The sequence below is a fragment of the Nesoenas mayeri genome (genome assembly GCF_963082525.1).
Source record: "Nesoenas mayeri genome assembly, chromosome: 11".
NCBI classification, from domain to species: Eukaryota; Metazoa; Chordata; class Aves; order Columbiformes; family Columbidae; genus Nesoenas; species Nesoenas mayeri.
Genome location: NC_137563.1, coordinates 17,502,302 through 17,525,350, shown reverse-complemented (window position 1 = coordinate 17,525,350; position 23,049 = coordinate 17,502,302). Strand labels below are relative to the sequence as shown.

The 23,049-nt window shown below is 43.9% G+C and overlaps 1 protein-coding gene across 1 annotated transcript in view; it reads right to left on the bottom strand.

Moving 5' to 3' along the window:
• The window catches only part of USP3 (ubiquitin specific peptidase 3), a 43,852-nt gene extending 36,803 nt beyond the window's left edge, over positions 1–7,049 (bottom strand). The window contains exon 1 of the mRNA XM_080351073.1: positions 6,844–7,049. Coding sequence (XP_080207199.1) covers positions 6,844–6,934 — 91 coding nt within the window. The 5' untranslated portion in view covers positions 6,935–7,049. The remainder of the gene's footprint in view (positions 1–6,843) is intronic.
• Positions 7,050–23,049: the final 16,000 nt, after the last annotated feature.

Genomic DNA, 23,049 nt, shown 5'->3' with positions numbered 1-23,049 from the left:
CAAGGCACGTGGGTAACCATCCCTGTGAACAAAAAAGAAGGAAATCAAATGCTCAGTGGACAAAAACATTACCCAATGAAAAACTTATGAACCTGAGGTTAAACAACAAAAAATATAACAATGAAAAAGGTCATGGCTGCGTGGACCAAATGAACCTGTATTTTGACATGGACAAGTGGACACTCACATTCACACAAAATCTTCAGTAACGCACCTCTGAATTACCTTGAAAAATCAGCACCTGCCTGTTTGGTCCGGTAAGAACTCACATCCCCCAACCCGACAGTATCACGTTGCTCTGGAATTAAAAAGCTCCTGCACTGAGAGGGACGGGCTGACTTCCAGAATAACCACCTTGTTTTGCCAGGGTGCCTGTGGGTATTGTGATTCAATTCAAACGGGTAATAAAAATCTGTCAAAGAAATTTCATAACTATGTTTACGAGATCCAGAATTACGCAAGATTTTCCTAAGGACGGGAAAAACCCCCAACCACTAGAGGACTGCCCTGACATACCAGTTGAGATTGCTGAACGATAAGTGTATATTCATCGTGTCGTGTACCATTTAAAACACCCTCTTATAATCAAGGAAATGAATCACTAAGTACACAAAATCTTACACTGCTCCCGTAACAAAGACACCACAAAGCAATGACTATTTTATCAGATATCATTCTCTCTACAATAAAACTGTTTCCTCCAATAATCTCAAAATAAAAATCAGAAAAGCCTTTACTAGCTTTCAGATCTAAATTTCTGAACAAGTAGCATTTTCTAACCTCCACAGATTATTTTAACGGCCTTTAACCACTTTTTACCTAAGTAATGTTTGTTAAAAGGGAAAGCACAGCATGAACAGGTTATTAAATGGAGTGCCACTGATCAAACGAGAAATGGCTCAAAGCTTAATTTCATTCTAAACTTTCACTCTATGAACTTCAGAGACAGATGCAACAAAAAAAATGACAGGTTTGAGTCAGCCTTAGCACCTCGCGAAAATTGGAAAAACAAAGAGTAACGCACTGATCTTGTTTAACACGTGCACATCTTGAAGGACTCAGGAAAGACAGGTGAAAATTATTATCCTGCTTACATTTAAACCGACTGTAATGAGATTTGCGCTAATCCGTGGGTATATCAAGAGTCTGCCGTGCATATGAGTCTCTCTCCTAGACACTGTGCGTGCACTTTGGGTCGTTTCAAAACACTGAGTTTTAGTTACATCATTAAATACTTCAGAACAGTCAGTAGTAAAATTCGTCCTTCAAAATCCAACTTCAAAATCATCATGAAGATGAGATCTAGTTTCCAAACAAAGGCAATGCACTAAATGTCTGACTACTTCTCTCTTCTGCAAATGTTCAAGTTTTGTGATGGAATGTGATTTTTTGAGAGTATAAACACATTTTTGAAAAGCAAATCTAGAAAATACTAATCGCCATCAATTTAAGTTGGTTGACTTTAAAAAATACGAAGTATTTGAAAACACAGACTCCCCTTTTTGTAATTAAAAGGAAAATTAGGTCTAGCTTATTAGACCAAAATTGAGACCCATGACCCAGGTCAACAGATGTGCACCTTCTAACGGAGTCAGTTCCAAAGCCCTGTGCTCTATCGCACAGGCAGACACCTACCGCCCCATGGTTGGCTTGTACGTCAGTAACCAATTCAAATGGGGAAAAAAAATAAATAACAGTTTTAAGAAAACAAAACTCAGTCTAAAAAAACCCCAAAATCTAACAAGCTTTCATTTAAAAGACAGCCAGGGAATTAATTAGAGGAGATATAACAACTTATAAAGTCTGCAGAGTTACTAACAAGCACTCCTGCATTGCAGTGACCCAGACAAAAGGACAAAAGACTACTCAAGTTTGAAATTAAATTGAAGTGATTGAATTTAAAAAAAAAAAGAAGGTAAATTTCTTTACATCCTTATTTTGTCAATTGCATTTCAGACTAGATCTGGTGATTTTCAGGCCAAATTAATTTTCCAGACACAGGGTGACAAATATACAAATATACAGGCCATTAGGCCCACACGCTGCCCATGAGTTCCCCCTGAGCCCATGTGCAGCTGACTGAACACAATTTTTCATGGACAGAAGGTCCTACCCACCCGTCTGCAGTCCCAGTGAGCTGTCTGTCCTTCTCCTGTATTGAACTGCGAATGCAAGGAAAGAGGAAACAAGGACCTCCAGTAACAAAAAGCAAAAACAGAGACAAAAACTCGTGGAGATGGAAAACAAGCGCTGAGAAGGAGCTGAGATGAAAAGGAAAGCCAAGGCAGCTCAAGTCTGTGTGCCTGAGCATTTGCAGTGTATTTGTTTTGGCACTGACTACGACAGCCCAGCAAATGTGGCAGAACGCTGTTACCTACCCCAGTGAAAAGAGAACAGTGTACCTGATTTATCTGAGGAAACAAAACCAAAAACTGCCTGCGGAGAGTAAACAAAACAACCGTCAAAAGCCGTCTGACCCTGTACAGCTGTGTTCTTGAAAGTTCTCCTGCTCAGACCCAACCATTTGCTCTCACATAAAAATAAAGCACTCAGTGATATTCTGGGTTATTCTGAACTAACTGAGTTTACTAAGTAATTTAGTAAATTAGTTCAAACACAGAAAAAATGTCACTAATTTAGCATGTGGATTTCCACCTTAATCACAGTTCACTAGGCCTCAAACAGCTTCCTTGTGCCAGCTCTCCCCGGTACTTTTTATGGTCCCAGCGTCATGAGCGAACACCACAATGTATGGTTCTGACCAACGGTGAAATTACAGCTCTTACTCAACACAAGCCAGAATGCACGAAACAGATGCCAGGCATATATATTTAGCTCTTGCAGGAAACAGCAGTCTACAGCCAGAATTGCCCTTCAATATCTAACAAAATTATGTCACTTAAGGAAAACATGTATTCAACTGACAGCCATCAGAAAAGCAACAGTTAAAGCGTGCTTCAGAAGCACAATTCCTCTTTAAAAAAATCACCGCATCTCCATTTCAGCATGCACAATCCCATCTGTCTGCAGTTGTTCTTCTAAAGAAAGAACTTAAAACTCTACACAGAACAATCAATGAGTCCAGAGAGAACAAGTAATGAATCCTCAGCCATGCAGAAAGCGTCAGAAAGGCTCTGCAGAGCTGCACAGGTGTGCCAGAAGGCCGCAATCTCACTTATGTGAGGCATGGCTCCCCGTGGCTTCCTGAGGCTCTGCAAAGCCGCCGAGGAATCCCACATCGGAGCCGCTCCGGAGCCCTTTTCAGCATCACGCGGTGCTGCAGCAGCGCTGCAGGTGTGTACAGCACACGAACCCCCCTGACTCAGCCCGACGGCCTCGCCGATGCCCGCGGCTGCTCCGCTTCCAGCTCCAGCAGAGCGCCGGAAACCCCGCGCACCAAGGACTGCGCTCCAATGGGAATCGGCAGACGCTTGCATGCAGTATTGCACATTACAGCACTGATTAAAAGCCATTTTCAGTTTCTGTACAACCTCTGCTTTACATATTCGTCTTCTCTTAAACGCCCAAATACAACAGCAAACTGCCTCCGGATCTGCAAAAAACCATTCTGTGCTCTCTTCCAATTGTCTTCAAGCTCCTCAAAGCAAACACACGCTGCTTTCTGCATTGTTTACTGTACAGAACGCGCCCGACCAGATTAAACACTCAGGAGAAAGCATGCCATTTTCTAAATTGGGTGCTTACACTCTCAGACTTCCAAACTACAAAACAGCAACATCGCAGAAGTCCTAGAGACACTCAGAAATTAACATAGACCACTGCTCTTTAATTTGGAACAAAGACATTCATGCTTGGATCAACACACTGGTTCTCTATGCTTCCTCTTATTGCTTTTTAGGAGTCTTCCTTCATCACAACCCCCCTGTATCAACTCAGGTAGCTTCAAGGGGAACGGGTTCAGGCCAAAAGAGCGATTCAGGCTGGTGCACACGCTCCTCTGATCAATTCCCTAACTTCGGTAAAACCAGCTTCCAAATATCAGTTGCCAAATGCAACACCCCTCCATCATACAGTGACACAGTCGTGTATTCAAATATTGAAAAGTGCCTCCGCGTTACCTTGCGATGTTGTTGTTGCAACGAAGGGAGTTTTTGTGTAGAGGAGAGGAAAAGGTGTTTAACCAATCAGCATCGCTCCGCCAGTGTGACAGCTCCAGCTCCTCAAATCGCAGAAACGCAAGATAATGATAAAAATAGACACCAGCAGCCTGAACTAACTCTCCAACCCATCCTGCAATGTTTTGCTATCGCGGGCGGGTCACGTGGCTGCCAGAAACCGCCCGTATCAGTATCTTCACTCGCTCTCCTTTTCTGGAAAGGTCAGCAGCAACTTGGAGCAGGGCTGGTGACACGTTCTGAGTCACTGTAAGACAACGTGCTTCATGGGAGATGCCTCATAATTACAGACTGCAGAAAAGTACCTTCTGAATATTCGTCTCCAACTGAGGCAACACCAACAACAAAAAGAACTAAGCCAGCAGAACCTTAGAAAACAGCATCAAAAGTAACTGAAAATGCGTTAAATGTTGATGAAATATTAATTTATACATGGCATTTTCACGGTTTAATTTTACATTACCAAGTTGCAGCAAAACCAGCAAATAAGAAATGGTATTTATTGTGAATTGACAGAAACTAGTATTGCATTCCTTTAAAAAAAATTAATCTCACTAAAATGAGCAGAAACAAGAAAGATAGAGGACTCTGTATGCCATTAGGGAGTTAATGTAACAATAATCACATATTACTAGCTGGAACTGAAAAGGGAGGTGCTACATTTTACTATATCAGTAGGAACGTAAAATCCATTTTTAAAAAGAACCATTTTAATTTGCTTTAAATTAACAAGAGCCTGCTGTTTGTTCATTGGAATGGTTTGAAGTCGATGTAGCTTTTTCTCTAGCTCACTTGTTAAAATTTCAAGTTACATGTGCGAGTACTGTATGACTTTTTAATCTTGATTTCTTAAAGCGCACGGCAAACACAGACACTCCCCTGCATGTGGTATCACCATCAATCTCCTCGGTTCCCCCAAGCGTCTGGCACCTTCTTCCTGCCTCCCAGCCGCAATAAATCAGTCGACTGCCCAGCAACTGCCTCTCCCTGTAAGTGCTGGTTTGGGAGAAACACCTCTGAACAACAAAGAAAAATTGTTCTAATTGCTGAACTTCTTTGTTGAGAAGCAGCACGCCCAGCAGGGTCCTGGGAGCTGTAAACTGGCTGATTTTTTTAAGTTGGAAAGTTATACTAATACCTGGGCATATATTTTTAGCTTTTGCAACCTTATGTTTTTAAAATTGTCTGAAGGGTGGTTCCCTACTGCCGTATGCTTTTGGTTGACAACCTGGCTTACCCTTGATACCCTAAAGATAACAGACGGACCTACAGAGTTAGACTTCTTGTCATTAATTTATTTTTTTCAGCAAAGACACATTAGGAACAACAAATTTTCTTCCAGTACTCCTCCTTTCCTTCTAATCATTTCTCCACATTATTCCCGTGTATACTCCCTGTAAAATCAAAAGCATTACAGAGTGAAAGAACTGGTTTTGCCAAAGGCAGCAGCAGCACCACACCTTGGCTCCAGGAAACCCGGGAAGAGCCCGAGCGAGCAGCAGCCTCCGCACACAGCAGCACCGGTACTGCGAGACAAAGGACAACCCTCTCTCCTTTAAACAAGGAACACCTTAAAATACAGCCAGCGTTTCAGTGTGCCCCGATGGGTCGGTGCCCGCAGCACAGGCCGCGCTAAGCCGGACCTGCTTCTGAGTTAAACCTACTTGGGTTCATCTACTTTCACACTGAGCATAACTAAACACGCCACAGCTATAGAAAACAAAAACACGGACCAAAACGGACAGCAATCACCGGGGGTTATCTGTGTAGAGGCGTGCGATGATCTATTAAAAGCTAAATTTAAACAACCTTGGGCCCGACACCTTTAAAGGGAAAGCCCCCGAACAAACAGGATCACGCAGGGACAGCACTGAAGACAGAACACGTTTCGAAGATGGCAATTTGCATTATTCAATCAGCGGGCAACACAGTAAACCAAGATGACCTCGTCACTCCTTCCGACCGCAGAGCAGATGAACGTAACTCCCGAACCCCCCAGACCGCCCCACCGAGCAGCTCCCTGGATTGAAGGGGGGGGCAAGCGTCGCCTTCAGCCTCATCGGCCCAACTCAAACTGCACTCCTCAGTGCCCTTCCAAAACGTACATTAGACAACAAGAAAGTAGTGGCAGAGTGACTGAACGAGCACACTGACCCCGCGGTGGCCCCTGTTTCCCAGCCCCGCTCCCCCGGGCCGGGCTGAGCACGCAGCTCCTCCGCCAGACAAAAGGATCGCGGGTCCCGCATTCCTCCGCGCCCGCCGGGGCCAACTCAGCCGCCCGCCCCGGGCCGGCCGCGCTGCCGGCGGACAAAGCTGCGCAAGCAAGGCCGGGGCGGGAGCGGGGCTGCCCCCTCCCCCGCCGCGCCGGGACATGCGGCGGCCGCTCCGCGGGGCGCGGGACGGGCGGCCGGCCGGGGCAGCGCCGCGGGGTCCCCACGTCCCCGACGCCCCGGAGCGCGGTCCCGCGGGGCGGCCCCCGGCGGGGTGGGGGGCCGGGGCAGCCCCCCTACCTGCTCCCTCCCCCGTGCCCTGCCCCGGCCGCCGGGCGCCCTCCTGCCCGGGGGCTGCGCGGCTCGCGCCGGCCGAGGAGAACAAAGGAGCGGCCGGCGGCGAGAAGCGCCCGCCCAACGCCGGAGCGCCGCGGGGCGGCCGGGCCACCGCGGGCCGGCAGGGCTGGCGCAGCCTAGGCCGCGCCGGGCGCACTCACCGCTGCAGCACCAGGAGGAGGGCGAGCCCTGCGGGAACTTGGCCGAGTCGGGGGCGATGCAGACGCTGGAGCCGAGGTGCGGGCACTCCATGGCGGGCGGCTCCTCGCGGCGCTACAGCGACGGCGCCCCGCGCACAACAGCCATCTTAGGGCCAACCTCGCGATCCGCGCGCCGGGCTTTGCGGGCAGCCGCCCTCCCGTCCGCGCCCAGCGGCTCTCTCACCCCGCCTCCCGCCGGGCTTTCCGAGCAGCCGCCGTCCCGCCCCGCCCGCGGCCTGTTCGCCGCTGCTCCGCTCCGCGGCTGCCCGCGGGCACCGGGCGCGGCCGGCGGGACGGGGCGGCCCGGACGCGGGGCCGTGCGGCGGGGAGCGGCTCCCGGCGGCTCTCGGGCTGCCTCTCGTCGCGGCGGAGGCCGCGCTGCCGCGGAGCTGTGCCCCTGCCATCGCGGCTGCTGCAGGTCCGCACACCCAAGCGCAGTCTCGGGCGCGAAGCGGAGCCCGGCGCAGGCTGGAGCGGCTCTGCCGTGTGCCGCCCGCCGCGGGCAGCGGTTCGGTGCGCTCCGCTTCCAACACCGGTGCCTTGTGCTTGTGAGGGGAGCGCACGGGTGTGCGCGGGGTCAGACAGGTGCTGGACAGATGCGATGTGCAGCGGTTGCTGCCCGAGCTCTGCCTTAAAAGGCGCCGTGGTTCAACTTTTCTCTGACGACAAGAGGGAGACGTGGTCATCTTGTGTCTCTCTGCTGATCATTTGCAAATCTCTGTGTCTCACACTTTTTTTAAAGAGCTCCCTGGCCTCAAATTTAGTTCGTTACTGAATTTCCCACTCTACGACTGTAACCTTTAAGTTAAGCGGTAATACAAGTACAGATGTTGTATTGCAGTTTTTCCAGACAATGCAGAATAACAGTTTTATTTTGCATTGCATTGCTTTTTAAGATTGGCATGCTTACACTGGATCAATACAAATGTTCTACTGAAAATACTCAGTTCCTTTTTAAATGTAGCAAGTAAAATGAGATTCATATGTCTTGGTAGTCACAAATCTCCTTGTTTGAACGGTGTTATTGACCCCCTCTGTTCTTTTTCACCATGTTTACACAAGGGGGAAAAATTCAGAGCATGGAAGATCCAGTTTTCCGCAGCATCAGAAACTACTTTGACTACCCTCAGTGGAGTTAGTTTGTATTTCTAGCTGTGTAGTTAGAAGCAGATTTAATTCATAGATGCCAAACTGTGAATGAAATGCCTGCAAATGCTATCTTGACAAAACCATGGAGCTTCCTCATGTCTCTCAGTCCTTCAAAACTATCACGTGATTGATCAGGTAAGTAACATTCCCAACATATATTCTACAGAAAGCATGTATTTCTATAGTTTCCTAACAAATACTGTATAAATAGAGCAAAAATGAATTGAGAGGACAGAATTTTAAATATCGTTTCATACAAGACAACTTTGATATACATCTAAGAAGAATTACTTGTACAAGTTCAAGGAGCAAAAAGGTGGTCGTGTTAGCATGTTTATATGTTAGCCAAGGCATCCTTTGGTTTCTTCTCCACCCTCTGCCATGATGTATAATGAAGACATACATTAAATCAAAGCAGCAGTTTGCAGTTGCTTTCTGTCTTTTCTAATGAATGCATACATTTAATTCTCTTGTCATGCCCCACGCATCCTTACAGACAAACAGTGACAACAAAACCTTGATTGGATCTGCCCTTCTCATCTTCCCCTCTGCAGCAGCGCCACTTGGTCTTCTCTCAGTATTTTGCAACCAGAGTTTAAGCAGAACAGTTCTCATCACAGAGTGGTTGGGGATGGAAGTGACCTCTGGAGATCATCTGAGAGCATCTGAGCTTAGAATTTGGCCCTGAATTGATATCTTGCATATATACTAACAATTTACAGGGGAGAAGTTTGCCCGGAGGGTTTTTCAGTTCTGCCGTATTTCTCAGAAATAAAATCTGTGGTCTTAAATACTTGAAAACATTAAGTTGCCTCTCTTGTGTATGTATAATGATATGGTCTAATTATGCAGTAGCAGATTTTACCACGTAATCTTGGCTTTCCTCAACAATCACTAGATGAGCATCACTCTGGATGAAGTGAAGCAGATTGTTGCCTCAGACGATTTCCTCATTTGCTGTAGAAATTGGAGAGCATGGAATGAAGAAGGGACGATGTTGGAGGAGTGGAATGAATGCTAACCTAAAGAACTAGAATCTAATTCAGTCTTTACCACACAATTCTTACACGCCACCTGGCAAGTTATTTAAACCAATTTTTCTACTATGTAGACCTGTTTGCTTAAGACTGGATTTTCACCTCCTGTTTCCCAAAGGTGTAAAAATGAAACATTCAGATACAATGGTGACAGCAATGGAGACTACACAGAAACCCACCACAAGGAAATGAATTCTTTACTCAGTGCAGATGCAACTCTGTGACAGACAACTGCCATGGAAAATACCAACAGAAGGCATCAGAATATAGGTAAGTTATAATACAAGGTCTCAGCCTAATAAAACCTTTACTACAGCCTAGCATCTCTGTGAGTTATATGCAATGCCTAGAGCGGACAGAAGCTTAGCTACATGCATCTGTGTATCAAAGTATGCTACGGCACATTAAATACCACAAGCACATTTCCAGCAGCACATTGTCTTACTAACAAATCTATTTTCATTTCCTGCACGTCTCTGAAAATAAAGGTCACACACTGTTTCAGTCTTTGGTCATAATGCCACAAGCAACTCCATTTACAAGGTTCAACATTATTCTCTAAAAGGCAAGATGTCCAAAATGAAGGATAAAAATGTAAAACTCGGCAAATGCCTACAGCAAGCATTTGCGACAGTATTAGGAAGATAAGATTAAAGCATGTAAATAGGCCTGGCTCCCTTCAAGCATGTCCCCGACACTTCGGCACACATACCGTGAGGGGGCGGTGTGACACAAAGATTGTGCAAAGGCACCGGGAGCGCCAGAGGACAGACGTGTTCTTATCCCCCTGTAAGAAATTACCTGAACTTCTGCTTCCATAGGATTCATGGTTCTCTCCAGTGCTCTCATTTCTTAGTGAGTTTCTTCTTGCGGGGAATAACGTTGACTATCGCAGTACAATTGTATTAGGGTGATACGGATTCCATCAGAACAGAAAATTACTTTGTCTGGTTTAAGCCTAATTCAAGTGTGTATCTGAGGTCTACAGAGCAGCTGCATTCCCTAAAACACATAGAAAAGAAGAAAATTGGCCAAAGAAATTGCATGCTATGGGTAGGATCCACATGGGCTAGATTGTGTAGAGACATGCAAACACACATATATATGGGGTTTTTTCCTTGTATATTTCCTTCTATGTGTGTGTGTGTATATATATGTTTCTCTAGAAGGATGTTCCTGACACAGTCAGAAGGATGGGGGTATATACTGGAGTTGTTCTACTAACCTGAGTTCAGAGTAGCTGAGAGCTGCCTTTGTGTGCTTCCTTCAAATGGAATCCCCAGGCTGTTTCACTCTCCTTTAAGCCCATGAGTCAGAGTGGGCCCAAGGCACAATTTGTTAATGTGCCCCTGTCAGGAAAAAAAAATGTCCTTTTCCACAGTTTATGTTTACCCAAAGAGATCAAGCATTTCCTGGGCCCTGAGAACAACTTGGTATTCCATAAAGTCTGTTGTGACAGATTGGATTTTCCCATAGCTGCAAAATCTGGCTCATAGAAGTGGACATTTTGGAAAGGGAGCTTTGAGGTCCTCTAGACTGGATCCTCCTCTGCAGGAACTAAACAGTCCTTGAGTATTAAAAGCTCTCCAACATAATCGCTGTTTGCACCACAGCATTAAGAATGCTAAATGGGAATGCAAAAAGTGGGCAATCTGCTGCAGCCTGATCGCCCAGACAAGCGGATTGAAATCCTGAGGATGTGGCTCTAGTTCGCTGTATTTTGGGAGCTATAGCTGGGGAACAGAGAGCAGTCACAGCAGGAAGAGAGTTGTGCAACAGACAGGCAAAGAACTGTTGTCTTTTTACCAGAATTCTCATTTTCAACAAAAAATAACAGATATTCATATGAACTTCCAGTCCTTCCATTTCTGAGAGCCTCTGCTGATTTTAAATCACTTTTCCAAGGATTCCAGAAGTATCTTCCTGAACAAAGGCAACGCTTTAAATCTGATCCAAACTTCGCTTTGTCTGTACCATCACATCATAATGCAAGGCATAAAAAAAGGTGAATGTGATTATTCTGTGTGCTGGTTTTTTTTTAACAAACCAAAGGAGATGTGAAAAGTAAATGATACAAAGAAACAGAATGTTTTTCTAATTCTCCGCATGGTTTTCTTAAGGCGTTATTTGTACAGACAAAGAGTTATTTTTAATTCATGCTTTACACAAATGCATTAAAGTTCTCATATGTCTGGCAGCTTTCCACACCAGCTTCATTAATTGTTACACTGTCCTCAGGAGTCTGTTCAATAATGCAAGTGCATCATGGTGACATCCAGGAGTATTATTTCATGTCACTGGCATTTAGCTTTTACTGTAATCAGTTGTGTAAATTTTATATCATTTCCAAATGCAGTCTGGAAAATATAATAATGATTCTGTACTTGTGCTTAAGCTAATTCTAAGATCAGCAGGGTTTATTTAATTCTGTCTTTATCAAAACACAACATTTTATAGCCAATGTAACTTATTTATCTTCATCACAACTGAACAAGGCCTACTCAGTAATTTTTGGCAAATAAGGGAACCACTGGTATATTTAAAACAACTTGGCAGCTCAGTTTACGTACTGTGTCGGGACACAGAGAAGAATTCCCAAGCATCCTATCAGAAGAAAACCCAGTACCACCTATTTGCCCAGGACCAGCCTATCTGCCCATCAATCAGATCTAGGAAGGGGAAACTATTCAAAAGCACTTGAGTCATTCCAAGTGTTAAAACTGGCAAGTAACTTCCAAGTCACCTAAAACTTGCTATTTCCTAAGTCACATGGGGCAAAAGCACATACATTTCTAATCCACAAACACTGCATGTTTAAATGACATGCCGGTTTTCAATTTCTCTGATGTGATTAGCTTGTTACGGAAAATAAGCAATAATCCCGTCACAAAGACTAAAAGAAGAATTACTTAGATGATAATCTGGGAGGACTGGGAAGATAATGAGATGGTGCAGAATGATACTACTTCAGAGAAAACCCAGGAATCAGAATGTGGAATCTATTTGCCTATGAAAGGAATGTGTAAAGAAAATATTGTAAAAGAAGTGTTTAAATTAATTTCTCCAGTCGCATTTCAAATACTTAACAATGACACGATAGGAAAGTCCCAGGATGAACTGGGTGAACTAATATGATGTTTTTCACCTCTAAGGTCTGTTATTTCCATGTAGAATATTGCTACAGTAAAAGTATCATATGTAACTGTGAATTGTAACTGTACACAAACAATATCACTTTTCCCTCTATATTAAACAAGACTGTTGATAGCCAAAATATTCTACAAGCTATTTTTGCTTCTTTGTTTGCTGTAAGCGACAAAGGCATCCCACTTGTCTCTCTGCTGCATGTACTTGCTTCTAGTTTTGTGCAAAGAACTTTGTACCGTACTGCGCACATATGTGATCTTGGTTCTGCTTCACTGACCACAAAGGACCGTAAATATTAACACAAAAGGTGCCAATGTCTCAGAGTATTTTGATTCTGAAGTCTCATGACTTCAAAGCAAAGCATCCCTAGGAAAAAGTTGCCATTGTACACAAAGAGAGTTTGTGCACTTCACTGATACCTGAGTTGAAAAGAGGCTTGTGCTGCCTCACAAATGGCAGCATTTTACCCTGTCTGGAAATCACCTCATTACCAGGGCAACAGGAATTTTCCTGCCTTGTCACTAGGATTACATTCTTTGTTATTATGTTATTCTTCAGGCTCAGTTATTTACAATGTTGAGCAGCAATCTGAATTGTGAAAAAGGAGACCATTGTTTCAGGTGTCCTTTCCTTGCTCCCTTCGCTTAACATCTGCAGATTCAAGGACTGAACAAATCCAAACATACAAGCAATGTAAAATAGGCTCAAAACAGATTACTTAGCACCATCTATCCCTACGGCATGTTAGCAGTTTTGTAAAGTAGCAAACAGCTGGAAAAACAATGCAGGGATCTCATCATAGTGATCCTTTCATAAAATTATAATTGTTTCAGTAGAAAATCACTTTGAATGTTTCATCGTGTCCTACAAATTAGTGAAGCCTAAGCAATGTGAGACTTCATTGCTGTGCTGTCTCTATCCTAAGCATGGTATTTACAGTAGATAGAGACTGTCTGGCCTGCATTTAGAGCATGGGACTTTACTCTTGTAAACATGACTGAGCATCCAAGCCCAATAAATTATTAAATTTGTGTGGTGTGTAGTGTAGTTTAAAAAAGGGGCTTTTAATTCAGGACACTCGATTCTCCTTTGTCTCAATACCAAGCTGAAAGGAAAATGGCAGGCTCAACATCTTCCAGGTACATAAGGGCCAAAACTTTGAAGTACAGGTTAACCAAGACATGCTTGTGGAATATCAGGATAATTTTCTTTAGATGAGTAAATGCAACAACTGTAGAAGATCAAAAGGCTGATCTAAATAGCCAGAGCATTTAGGTACTCATAAGTATGGCATGCAATCATGCGTCTTGCTCCCAGATTCAGGGCTTAAGCTTTACACCATAGCTATTGGTATTCCTCCCTTAAGGTAAATCTGCTCACTCCAGTGTTCTTCCATGGACACAGAGGTTAACAAGCCTGACTTCTCATTACAGCTTCTCACCTGCATAGACAGGGCTGCATTTTGCCATTCCTCAGCAGGCTGCTATCCCAGACAGCTAATTTGCTGATGTCTAGAGCCAACGCTGCCTGTTAACTACAGAGAGAGCACTGGTACGTCACCTTGTCATGTGGGAAAACAAGCAGATATTGTTGATTGTGCTGTAAAACTATTAGCAATATGATACAGCAATGTATCTATGTACAAGGAAGGTAGGACTTACACTTCCTGCAGACTTCACTTCTTCCTCAAGTACGTGCACTGTGGTCTTTTTGTAGGTGTTGTTGGCACATGCTGCTTATATTGTTTGCAAACACTTATTTTCTCAGAGAGGCTGAAATTAAAAGTGAAATTAGAAATCCATCTGATTTACCATCATTTGGACAGATTGGTGCAGCTAATGTGGAAAAACTCTTCAATCATTGCCTTCCAGTGAAGACGCCCTTCCCATTCCCAGCAGCACCTCTGTAAGCAAATGGTTTGCAGCAGTTCACAGTTCTGTAACAGGAGATGCTGTTGAGCAATGCTTATAATCCATAGTACTGGGTTATGCTGGTCCCCTTTACCATATTTGCTATGATAATGTGGTTATTGCTACGTATGACATACCACATTGCAGCTCTGGACACAAGCGTGCTGCGGTAAACAAGCAGGTGGGAGAACTCCAACAGCCCCTGCTCCTGAGGCTGCATGAAACACCCTTTTGTGGGGAGGTTCAAAGCAGCAGCTGCAGCACCGCTGCGCTGCCTTCCAAAGGGAGTATGGGCCAGGAGGTGTGCACTCCCTGCATCCCTGGATGACAATATTTTCAAAAATGTTTTGAACATACGGTTAAAATATAAGCACAATACATTTCATTTGAAGCGCACCCATTTTTTATGCCGTCATGAAAATAACTGATCTCCAGTTCCTTCTTCCTCTTCCCCCTCCTAACTCCCTGGCTTTTGCGGTCACTATTAAGAGATTTAATTTTCTGGAAAACTACAACACTGACTTCTTTCACATTGGCTTTTAAAGCCAACATATAACTGGCAAAGTGTTTACCAGCAAGACAAACCAAGCAAGCTAATAAAATACTGCTTGGAACACAGCTTGCATTGAGTTTCTGCAGGAGCAGAGCTCATTCTGCAAGCCCAACACGAGAAGATGGCTATTTTAATCACCCTGTAGTTGCTTAAGCATAAATTCTCCTGTCGCTTTAGAAGAGTCTCAGCCCAGAGCACTAAGCCATAAATACATCTGGAGCTGAGGTTGAAGAGGAGTTAATATTCATTTCTCTAGTTTTCTTTTAAAATATATCTTTAGATCTCTTGATGTGTAGTAGACATCAGTGAGTCACTCCAGACAGTTTAAAGATATTTTGGAAAAAGCTGTAATGTGAGTTTTTGGTGGTAATTTGTTTTTGGTTTTTTCCAGTCACAAGCAGGCTTGGCTTAGTTATTTGGTTTTGTTTTGTAATAGAAAAAGAACTAAAGTTGCATAGAAGTTAATGAGCGTGTAACATCCCTCAGCCACGCAGACTCCCCTAGAGACAGGAAAGGACTTCTGATCTGACACCCGTGATGATGAAGCAAGTGGAGCAGTGACAAAGGGCCTTTGCATTCATCCTCTGTGCAGCAGCATCAGCTGCAGGGAACCTGTATGCTCAGAGCAAAGAGCACAATTGCACCAGTAGAAGAAGAAAACAGAGCACTGAAGCCATTTTTCCAGACTTTCCCAATTCATACTGCTTTATGTGTCTGGCTGGCTGCAATATGGAAAGTGTGCAGCACCTACAGATATTTACAAACGTGTAGAGACAGAAATTAAGCAGAAGGAAGTCAGTCACAGTCAGCAAGTGAAAACCATCATGGGGACTCCTGGTATCCTGTCCAGATGACTCCCTTCTACCCTGCCAGCTTAGAACCCAGACAAGGCCTGATCTGAGGAGGCGAGTATCTGAATGCCTCTGCCTTCCCTAGAGCAAGACTTTTGTCTGGCTACTCCTTTGGTGTCTCACCTTTAAGCTCTTAGCCAACACCATGCCCTTGTGTGGTGAATGAAGCAGACAGAGCCCAGCAACAAAAATGATCCTGTTATTGTGAGGAGTATTTCTGGCAGGATTCAGGAGCACGAAGCAATGAGGGGAAAGCTGTGTTCCATCTTTAGCAGAATGCCTCACTTTGCTCTACTTTGCTTCTTGACTTGTTTGCTTGAGCCTTTTTTAAACCACACTTTTGGGCTTTCCAGTGTGTGCAGACAGGACAAATATAGTGACTCGCAAGTGTATACCTATTATTTAGTTGTTATATAAAGCCCACCTGAGAGCACCATGAATTCACATTTTAGGTTTGCTGGAAACTTCTGCTGGAAACTTCTGCTGGAAATTTGTTCTGGTCTGTTACCACCTTGCAGGGATCCTTCCTCATCCGCCCACCACAAGCAAATCCTCAACATATTTTTAAATGAGTACAGAGAGGCCCTGTGAGTCACAGCAGTGACCACAGAAAAAGTTTGGCCTTTGAGATCCTTTTATTATTTCACACAGCTTTACTAGGTAACTTTTCATAACATAGGATACCATTTGTGCTTTTCATGTGGTGGCAGGGGTCACCATCCTGGCAGGTGACAAGGACATTTTTTTGAGCCTATTTTAGATACCAATTCTTGTTGCACATCATTCATATAATTATTACTTCTCCTCCATTCCCCCATTCAAAGACTTAGGTCCTCAGCTTCACTCTAATGATGGGGAAAGACCTCAGTCCCTGCTAACGTGGAATCTAGGACAGGCTGATAAATCAAAGATTGCAATAAAAAAAGTGACAGATCTTTCTCTAGGGGGGTAATGCCATTATTCAGATAAATGCACGGGATGAAGAGAACTAATATTTAATGCTTCTACTCTATTTGCTTTGCAAAGCTCATTTAAATGTGCTTCAGAACACAATCACAGTGAAATATTCTCAAGTTTATGCCATATCATTACTGCTCAGTCAGTACCACAAGCCAGCACATCAGAAGAGATAGTACTCTGAGCCAAAGACCAAGACAAGATGCCTCTGCTTTACTGAGGGCTCTGCAAATCCCAGAATTTTCATATTATTTTCTGGAAATCCTGCAGAAAACCTGGCATCCTCCTGAGGCGTGCTGGAGAGAGGGGAGGGCAGCCTGGAGCTCGTGCTGCTGCAGGACATGGGCAGCAGGAGGGTGGGCACACGGCCCCCAGCCCCTGAGTCACTGGCAGCTGGCATTGCAATCACCAGCTCAAGCTTATCAAAGGAGCTGCTCGTTGAGCTGGTGGCAAGGAGCAGGGAAGCACTCTGCTGTGCTGAGTGCTGATGCCCTGGACGCACTTTCAAAGCCCAGGATCCTCACTGGGCTGGCTGCCCCGTTAGGGATGGGCTGCCTTTGGTTTCAAGCTGAGCCGTTCTGATCTCGGTGTTCTCCATCTACCTCTAGGCCTTCAGCAAATCTCCTGTCTTCCTGTTTGCTTTGTCAAACCCTAAAAAAGCAAACATTGCAACATCGCAGGGATGTAGCACAATATTAGAACACGGATTTCAATAGTAATGACTCAGGCTTAATGGACTGTCTGCAGAGCTCATTTTTCACCTGCCAGTTCACAGTTCCTAGAAGGCTGAATAGGTTTAGGAACAAACAGTGTATTCAAAGAGGAACACCTTGACTACAAAAGGCTAGAGAGGCTATTGTAATTTATCCCTATTTTCAAGCAAAACCCAATCCTGAACACTGATTACTGAAGATAGACAGCCAGCAGTTTTCTACAACCATTGGGAAACTTTGCACAGCCCCGCTGCAGAACGCTGCTGTGCTGGGGAACAACACCCCTGGGGGCAGCATCAGGCACCCCCCTGCAAGGGCTCTGGGAACCCACTCACATACAAGATGATCCTCATGTCCTAAAAGTTACATGGAATAAGCCATGCTTTTGCAGAGCATGCTGTAATCATGGCCAGGCCCTGCACCTAAAGTTCATTACAAAGCAGAGCATCTATCTCCTCCCTGTGATGGAGAACCTCTGTTAAGTCGCATTGTTTATTATCTATTAGTAACAAAAAGGTTAATGTTTAGTTTTATATATACTCAGCTTGTCATTCATTGCATATATTCCCCACATGCAACTAAGCAGATACTTGACAGGTCTTTTTCTCAGACACAGAATGTAATACCTTCAAATTAACTGGCAAGATATTTCGACTTTTGACTCACACGCATGCCAAGATTAGAAATATTTCTAACTGCTTATAGTTACAGCCGCTGTAAACACAGCATTCAGTCTGCTGCTTTTATGGGTGCTGCTTAACCTATTCTAAGCATCACAGTTTAGTCTACTGCTTAAAAACAAGTTTTTTTCCCCAACAGCTGGGACCTGATGCCAAGCTGCTTTGCAGTCATGTTTTACTGTAATAGGTTAAATTCAATCCAGCAATTCGAGAGAAATGAATCCTTCTGAAAACATATTCTGAACAAAACAAGAAATTCTGGAGTCCTGCTCTGCTCAGCCTGCCGGTTCCCAGCACGTTTAGCACGTACTTCAGAACACACAAGAACCCTTGAATCTGACTTCACTGGGCTATTCTGCTATAGCAGAAATTTCTTCCATAACAGCATAATATTTGGGGAGGGTAAATGGAAAGTCACTAACATATAGGGAATTTCAGAGAGGCAGAATATAATTAAGAGGGCAGGACATTGGATTTATGAATTCCTGCTCTAACTCTGTGGCTTGTAATGACCAGTGATCAGTATCTTGGTTTTGTGCATCATTCCCAATATGAAGGATTCTTTTGAAGTAATTTTTACCTTCCAGACTTGCTGATGTAATGAAAATGAGAAAAGAACAAAATGAATACACAGCAGGAAAAAATCTACCATTGTGGATGTGCCTCAGGATGCACCTTCAGTGCCTTTGCCAATAGAGAGGCTATCTATTTTCCCCACAGTTTATCTAATAATGCAAGTTTCACTCCAATGCCTGATCTCTGCCATAAGGAGTTAATTTGTATTTATCTTTAACAGCTAGCTACCTAGTAATGATTTTATATATTCATGTATACCTTCAAAATATTAAATGGCTATGTCCATCCCCTCCTAGTTGTTTTCTAACTTATTTATTATATATTCTTATTCTGAGACACCCAAAATATTACTAACAAGTTGGTTTGTTAAGGGGTCCCTCTCACGCACACTTTTTCTGGGGTCTTTCTGTCCTCATCTAGTGATTCCTGAGGTGTGAGTCCTAGTTCTACAGTCAAGAGGACTAAACACTTATTTCCAGGGATTAAATTACCCCTGTCCCTAGCTCTTACTTTCCAAATGCCAGTAAGACCTAAGTTCTGGTAAACAGCAAAACACCTGCTGTTTCTGCGGGCTCATTTGGTTTGTCACTGGAAAACAAATGCAAGACTCAAATTTCTGGGACTTGCACTAAAATTCACCTGCAGGAAGCACATGGAGCCAGCTGGTGCGGGTCAGTGCCAGGGTTTCCTCCTTGCCTGTGCCCCATGAGGAGCCATCCCCAGGACAAAGGTTTGGCTGTGAAAAGCAGAGGCAACACCTAGGAGGGTTAACTATCCTCAGCTTCCTCTGCTTGCCAAGCAACTAGCTGAAAGTATGTGAGGTTTCAGTAGGGTAGGTATGATATAAGCAAAGATACTGAACAGTTTCCTGCATTGGATAGTAATTTAGAAATGCACTTGTAAGAGACTGAAAGGCCTAAAGGAGGATCATGTAAAGGAAGCAAGGAACTTATCTTAGATAAAAATACCACTCATAAAATACCATAACCTGGAAATGGGCAGTTTGACAATAGAGTGACCTTTCTAGGAGAGCCAGTGTCAAAAAGAAGACAACAAATACAAATAGTTTGGAAAAACGGCTATTGTGGCTCATTTATAATATGAACAGTTTTCATAAAAAGGCCTACACAGCCTATTTCATATATTGTGTAGTCATTAAAGGTCTATGGACTTACTGCAAATGGTGACAGCATCACTCGACATCTGCATTTTTCATTTCTTTTTCCCATGTCTTGTTCTCACACCTACTGTAATCACAGTTGAGGGCATTGCCATGAAGAAGTAATTCTTGGAATAACAAACAGAGTATTTATCAATCCAAACATGAAGAACAAATTAGAAAACATGAGCTAATAGGAAGTAGTTTCACAATATGGGAGCCAAATGTCATTGTTGTATCTGTCAATCCGTACTTATGTGTGCTGGCCAACTAAATGCGCACAGCCATTTTCAAAACAAGGATATTTACACATGAAGATGTTTACCCATGTCCATCTCCTTGCAATATTCAACCTGTGTGTCCACTGTGACCACTACCATACCAAAAGCACAAACCTGACCAAGGAGCGTCTCATTTTAGTATACTTAAGCCTGAGCACTGCAGGGAGCAGCAGCAGTAATCTTGGGTGGTGGTCCCAGTGTACCACATGCAATAGAGCTCACATATCTACCTCCTGAAGGACAGCACATGTTCAGACGTATCACAGAAAACAACAATAGAGTAAATTTTCACAGTAAATTAGCATTTTGCTCATCTAAGTTACTCAGGAGGATGGTCTGCAGTAAGAGCACTTTATATGCCCTGAGGCACAGAAGAAACATGGCTCTTGAACAGAAGTAATAGAGGGCTGATTTGGTTATAGACTTGGTTACAGCACTGTCCAGGTCTCATCATAAATGTGTCCACAACAGTGTGGCCTTCTCTCATTTTCCTTACCTAATGGCCATTTACCCTCTCATTGTCTAATTTTTACAGCACTATGCGTTCTACCCTTTTTTCTGTTCCAAATTCTACATACATAGACTGGGAGGAAAAATTGATACAGAAGAATCTGACTGAAAGTAACAGTGCTGACAACAGTGCATCTTCTGCCCTTAGAAATATACCTCAATAGAGGGAATCTTCTGGTTTTAAAGCAGTTCAGTTCTTACACTGTGAAACTGAAGTAGTGTTTAATACTCCATTATGTTTGTCATGTTGAGGTGCCATAGAAGCTCAAGTTTCAGTGTAATTTGGAGAAAATCAGCCTGTACTGCAAACTCCTGGTTAGCTAGACCACAGCTGAGTGGTGGCATTCTGGTCCCATTGCCACGAGGACTCCTGTGGCATAAGCCAGGCATGCTCTGCCACCTGCTCAGGTGAGAACGGCACAACTGGAAGTTTTGCAATTAACTGCTCTAGAGAAAAACAAGGAACAGAAACCGTGGAGCTGCTAAGCAAATCCATATTCAGACCAGAGAACACCCTGCACTTGAACCTGCTTTTAAAAAGGATCTATGATCCTTAATTGCATCAGGTGGGGAGTGCTGTGTGCTGACCGGAGCAGGGCCTCAAACCCTGGGGACTGTCAGCTCAATTTTTCTCCAGCATTGGGACAGCAGGCAGCCTGTCATTCACCCTTGCATTCCTTTGCCTCAGCTTTAAAATGGGAAATCACAACTAGGAAGAAACAGGATATGGAATCATGTTATATTACAGTATAATTGCACTTCAGCAGTTCCCTTCAGCAAGGAATCTCATAGCAGCACTGAATCTCCTCTGAAGCCCGTGGTCCAGCTGGGTGGTTGCGTTTGGGTTTTTTCTCCATTACCCACATCATCTTTCAGCTTCCCTGTTCTTGGCTCTATTTGTTGCATACTGCATTGTAAACATTTATTTTAATACGGCAAACACCCGCATTCATGGAAGACGTTTTTCAGCATAATGGGTTGCCTTAAACTTCTCCCATGTACTTTCCAGGATCACTGTCACGTTAGTCTATATGTTGCTACTGCCTTGACGAACACCACTGAAGTTAAGAGACAATGAAGTTAAAGACTGATAAACCCACACCACAAAATTTCAACCTGACCTTTCACACTGGGGATCTAAATCTACTACTTCTCATGAGCTCTGCCAGTCTATGAAAACCCTCCTCTGTCTCTGCCTTGGACTGATGTTGAGATGAAAACCAACTGCTAGCAACCGAAAATTTCTTAAAGATGGACTAAACGGTGAGCCCTGTGTGGTTTGGGCAGAATACAGGCAGGTAATTGTGTCAGGGAGCTGGGTTTTTTTCCCTCTTTTTCTGTGGCTTGTATTTTGCAAGCAAAGAGCTTTCTATCCAGCTGGCCTTGAAAGCACAAGCGCTGCCTGGAAATCCTTCCAAGGATGTGAAACAAAACTACAGCAGAAATTGGGGAAGGTGAGATATAGATTGTGAAAATGCAAAAAAAAGAGCTGAGGGAGATTCTAAGAATCAGAGCATACTTCAGCATGGTGAACTTTTCAAGAACACTGGCAGAAAAGAGGAAGGAAGGAGATAAGAAAACACTGTTTGGCAGATAGCTCAGTCCACACCCTCCTACACAACTGAGTCTTTTTGTAGAGGAGGCAATTTGCAACTGTAATTGATAGCAGCTTTAGCAGCCTGTTGGACAGGTTGCCAGTTATGTGAAGGGTGATGACAAAACAATTTATTCTACAGAAACTTACAAAATTATATTTCCAAACTTCCAGCAGGTTAGGAAAGGCCCCGCATGCTGCGACAACTGTGTGCTGACTGCACAAGTGCTTCAACACGCTCAGCCTGCCCCTCTGTAGAAACATGGTAGACAGCGTCTCTGTTTTTTTGACAACGGCACTTAAAAAGCCATGTTAAAAACATTTTCACTATAGCTCACACCCTCTCCCTCTAGATTACATCTGGCTGAATGAAAACAAGCAGAATTACAATCTAGGTTTACAAAATACTACGGAGAAGCATGAGAGGGGAACTGTACTCAACCACAGCTGCTTTCTGAAAGGCTACAAGACACGAATTAGTTGCTGCTGCTCTCTCAGCCTGTCTCTGCCTGGCTTGACAGGACAGGGCTACACAGGAACAGCAGGAACAGGTCAGAATGATGCTCTACAGCAGATCCCTACCTGCGATCTAGACAGAAGTGAGCCATGTGCCAAACAACTTTCCTTTCCCTTTATCAGCCTCATAAATGACAGCAGGAAAAAATAAGTCTAATACCATTGAGCAATTAAACAGCAGTTGATAAATAAAGATGTCAAAAGTATAGTTTGACCAATCAAAACTAATCTATGCTACAAAGCTGTTACTGATATGTAGTCAACAGTTAATTATAAACAATAATGTGATCAAACCAATAGCCTCTCCAGCCCCACCTTCTACTCCTCAGCTATCCATGGTGTGCTCAGTTTAAGGGGTTATTCCTCAATCACCTTCAGAAGAGGACATTAACTTATACTCTGTGCTCCCCTTTATCCCTCTCCACGCATGTCCTGACCACAACAGTAGACTCTGGGGCTGTTTCTCCATGAATCTTCACTCCTCTCTGCTTCATGTGTTCTCCCAGTTCCAAGAGCTTTCAGCTCAAAGAAATC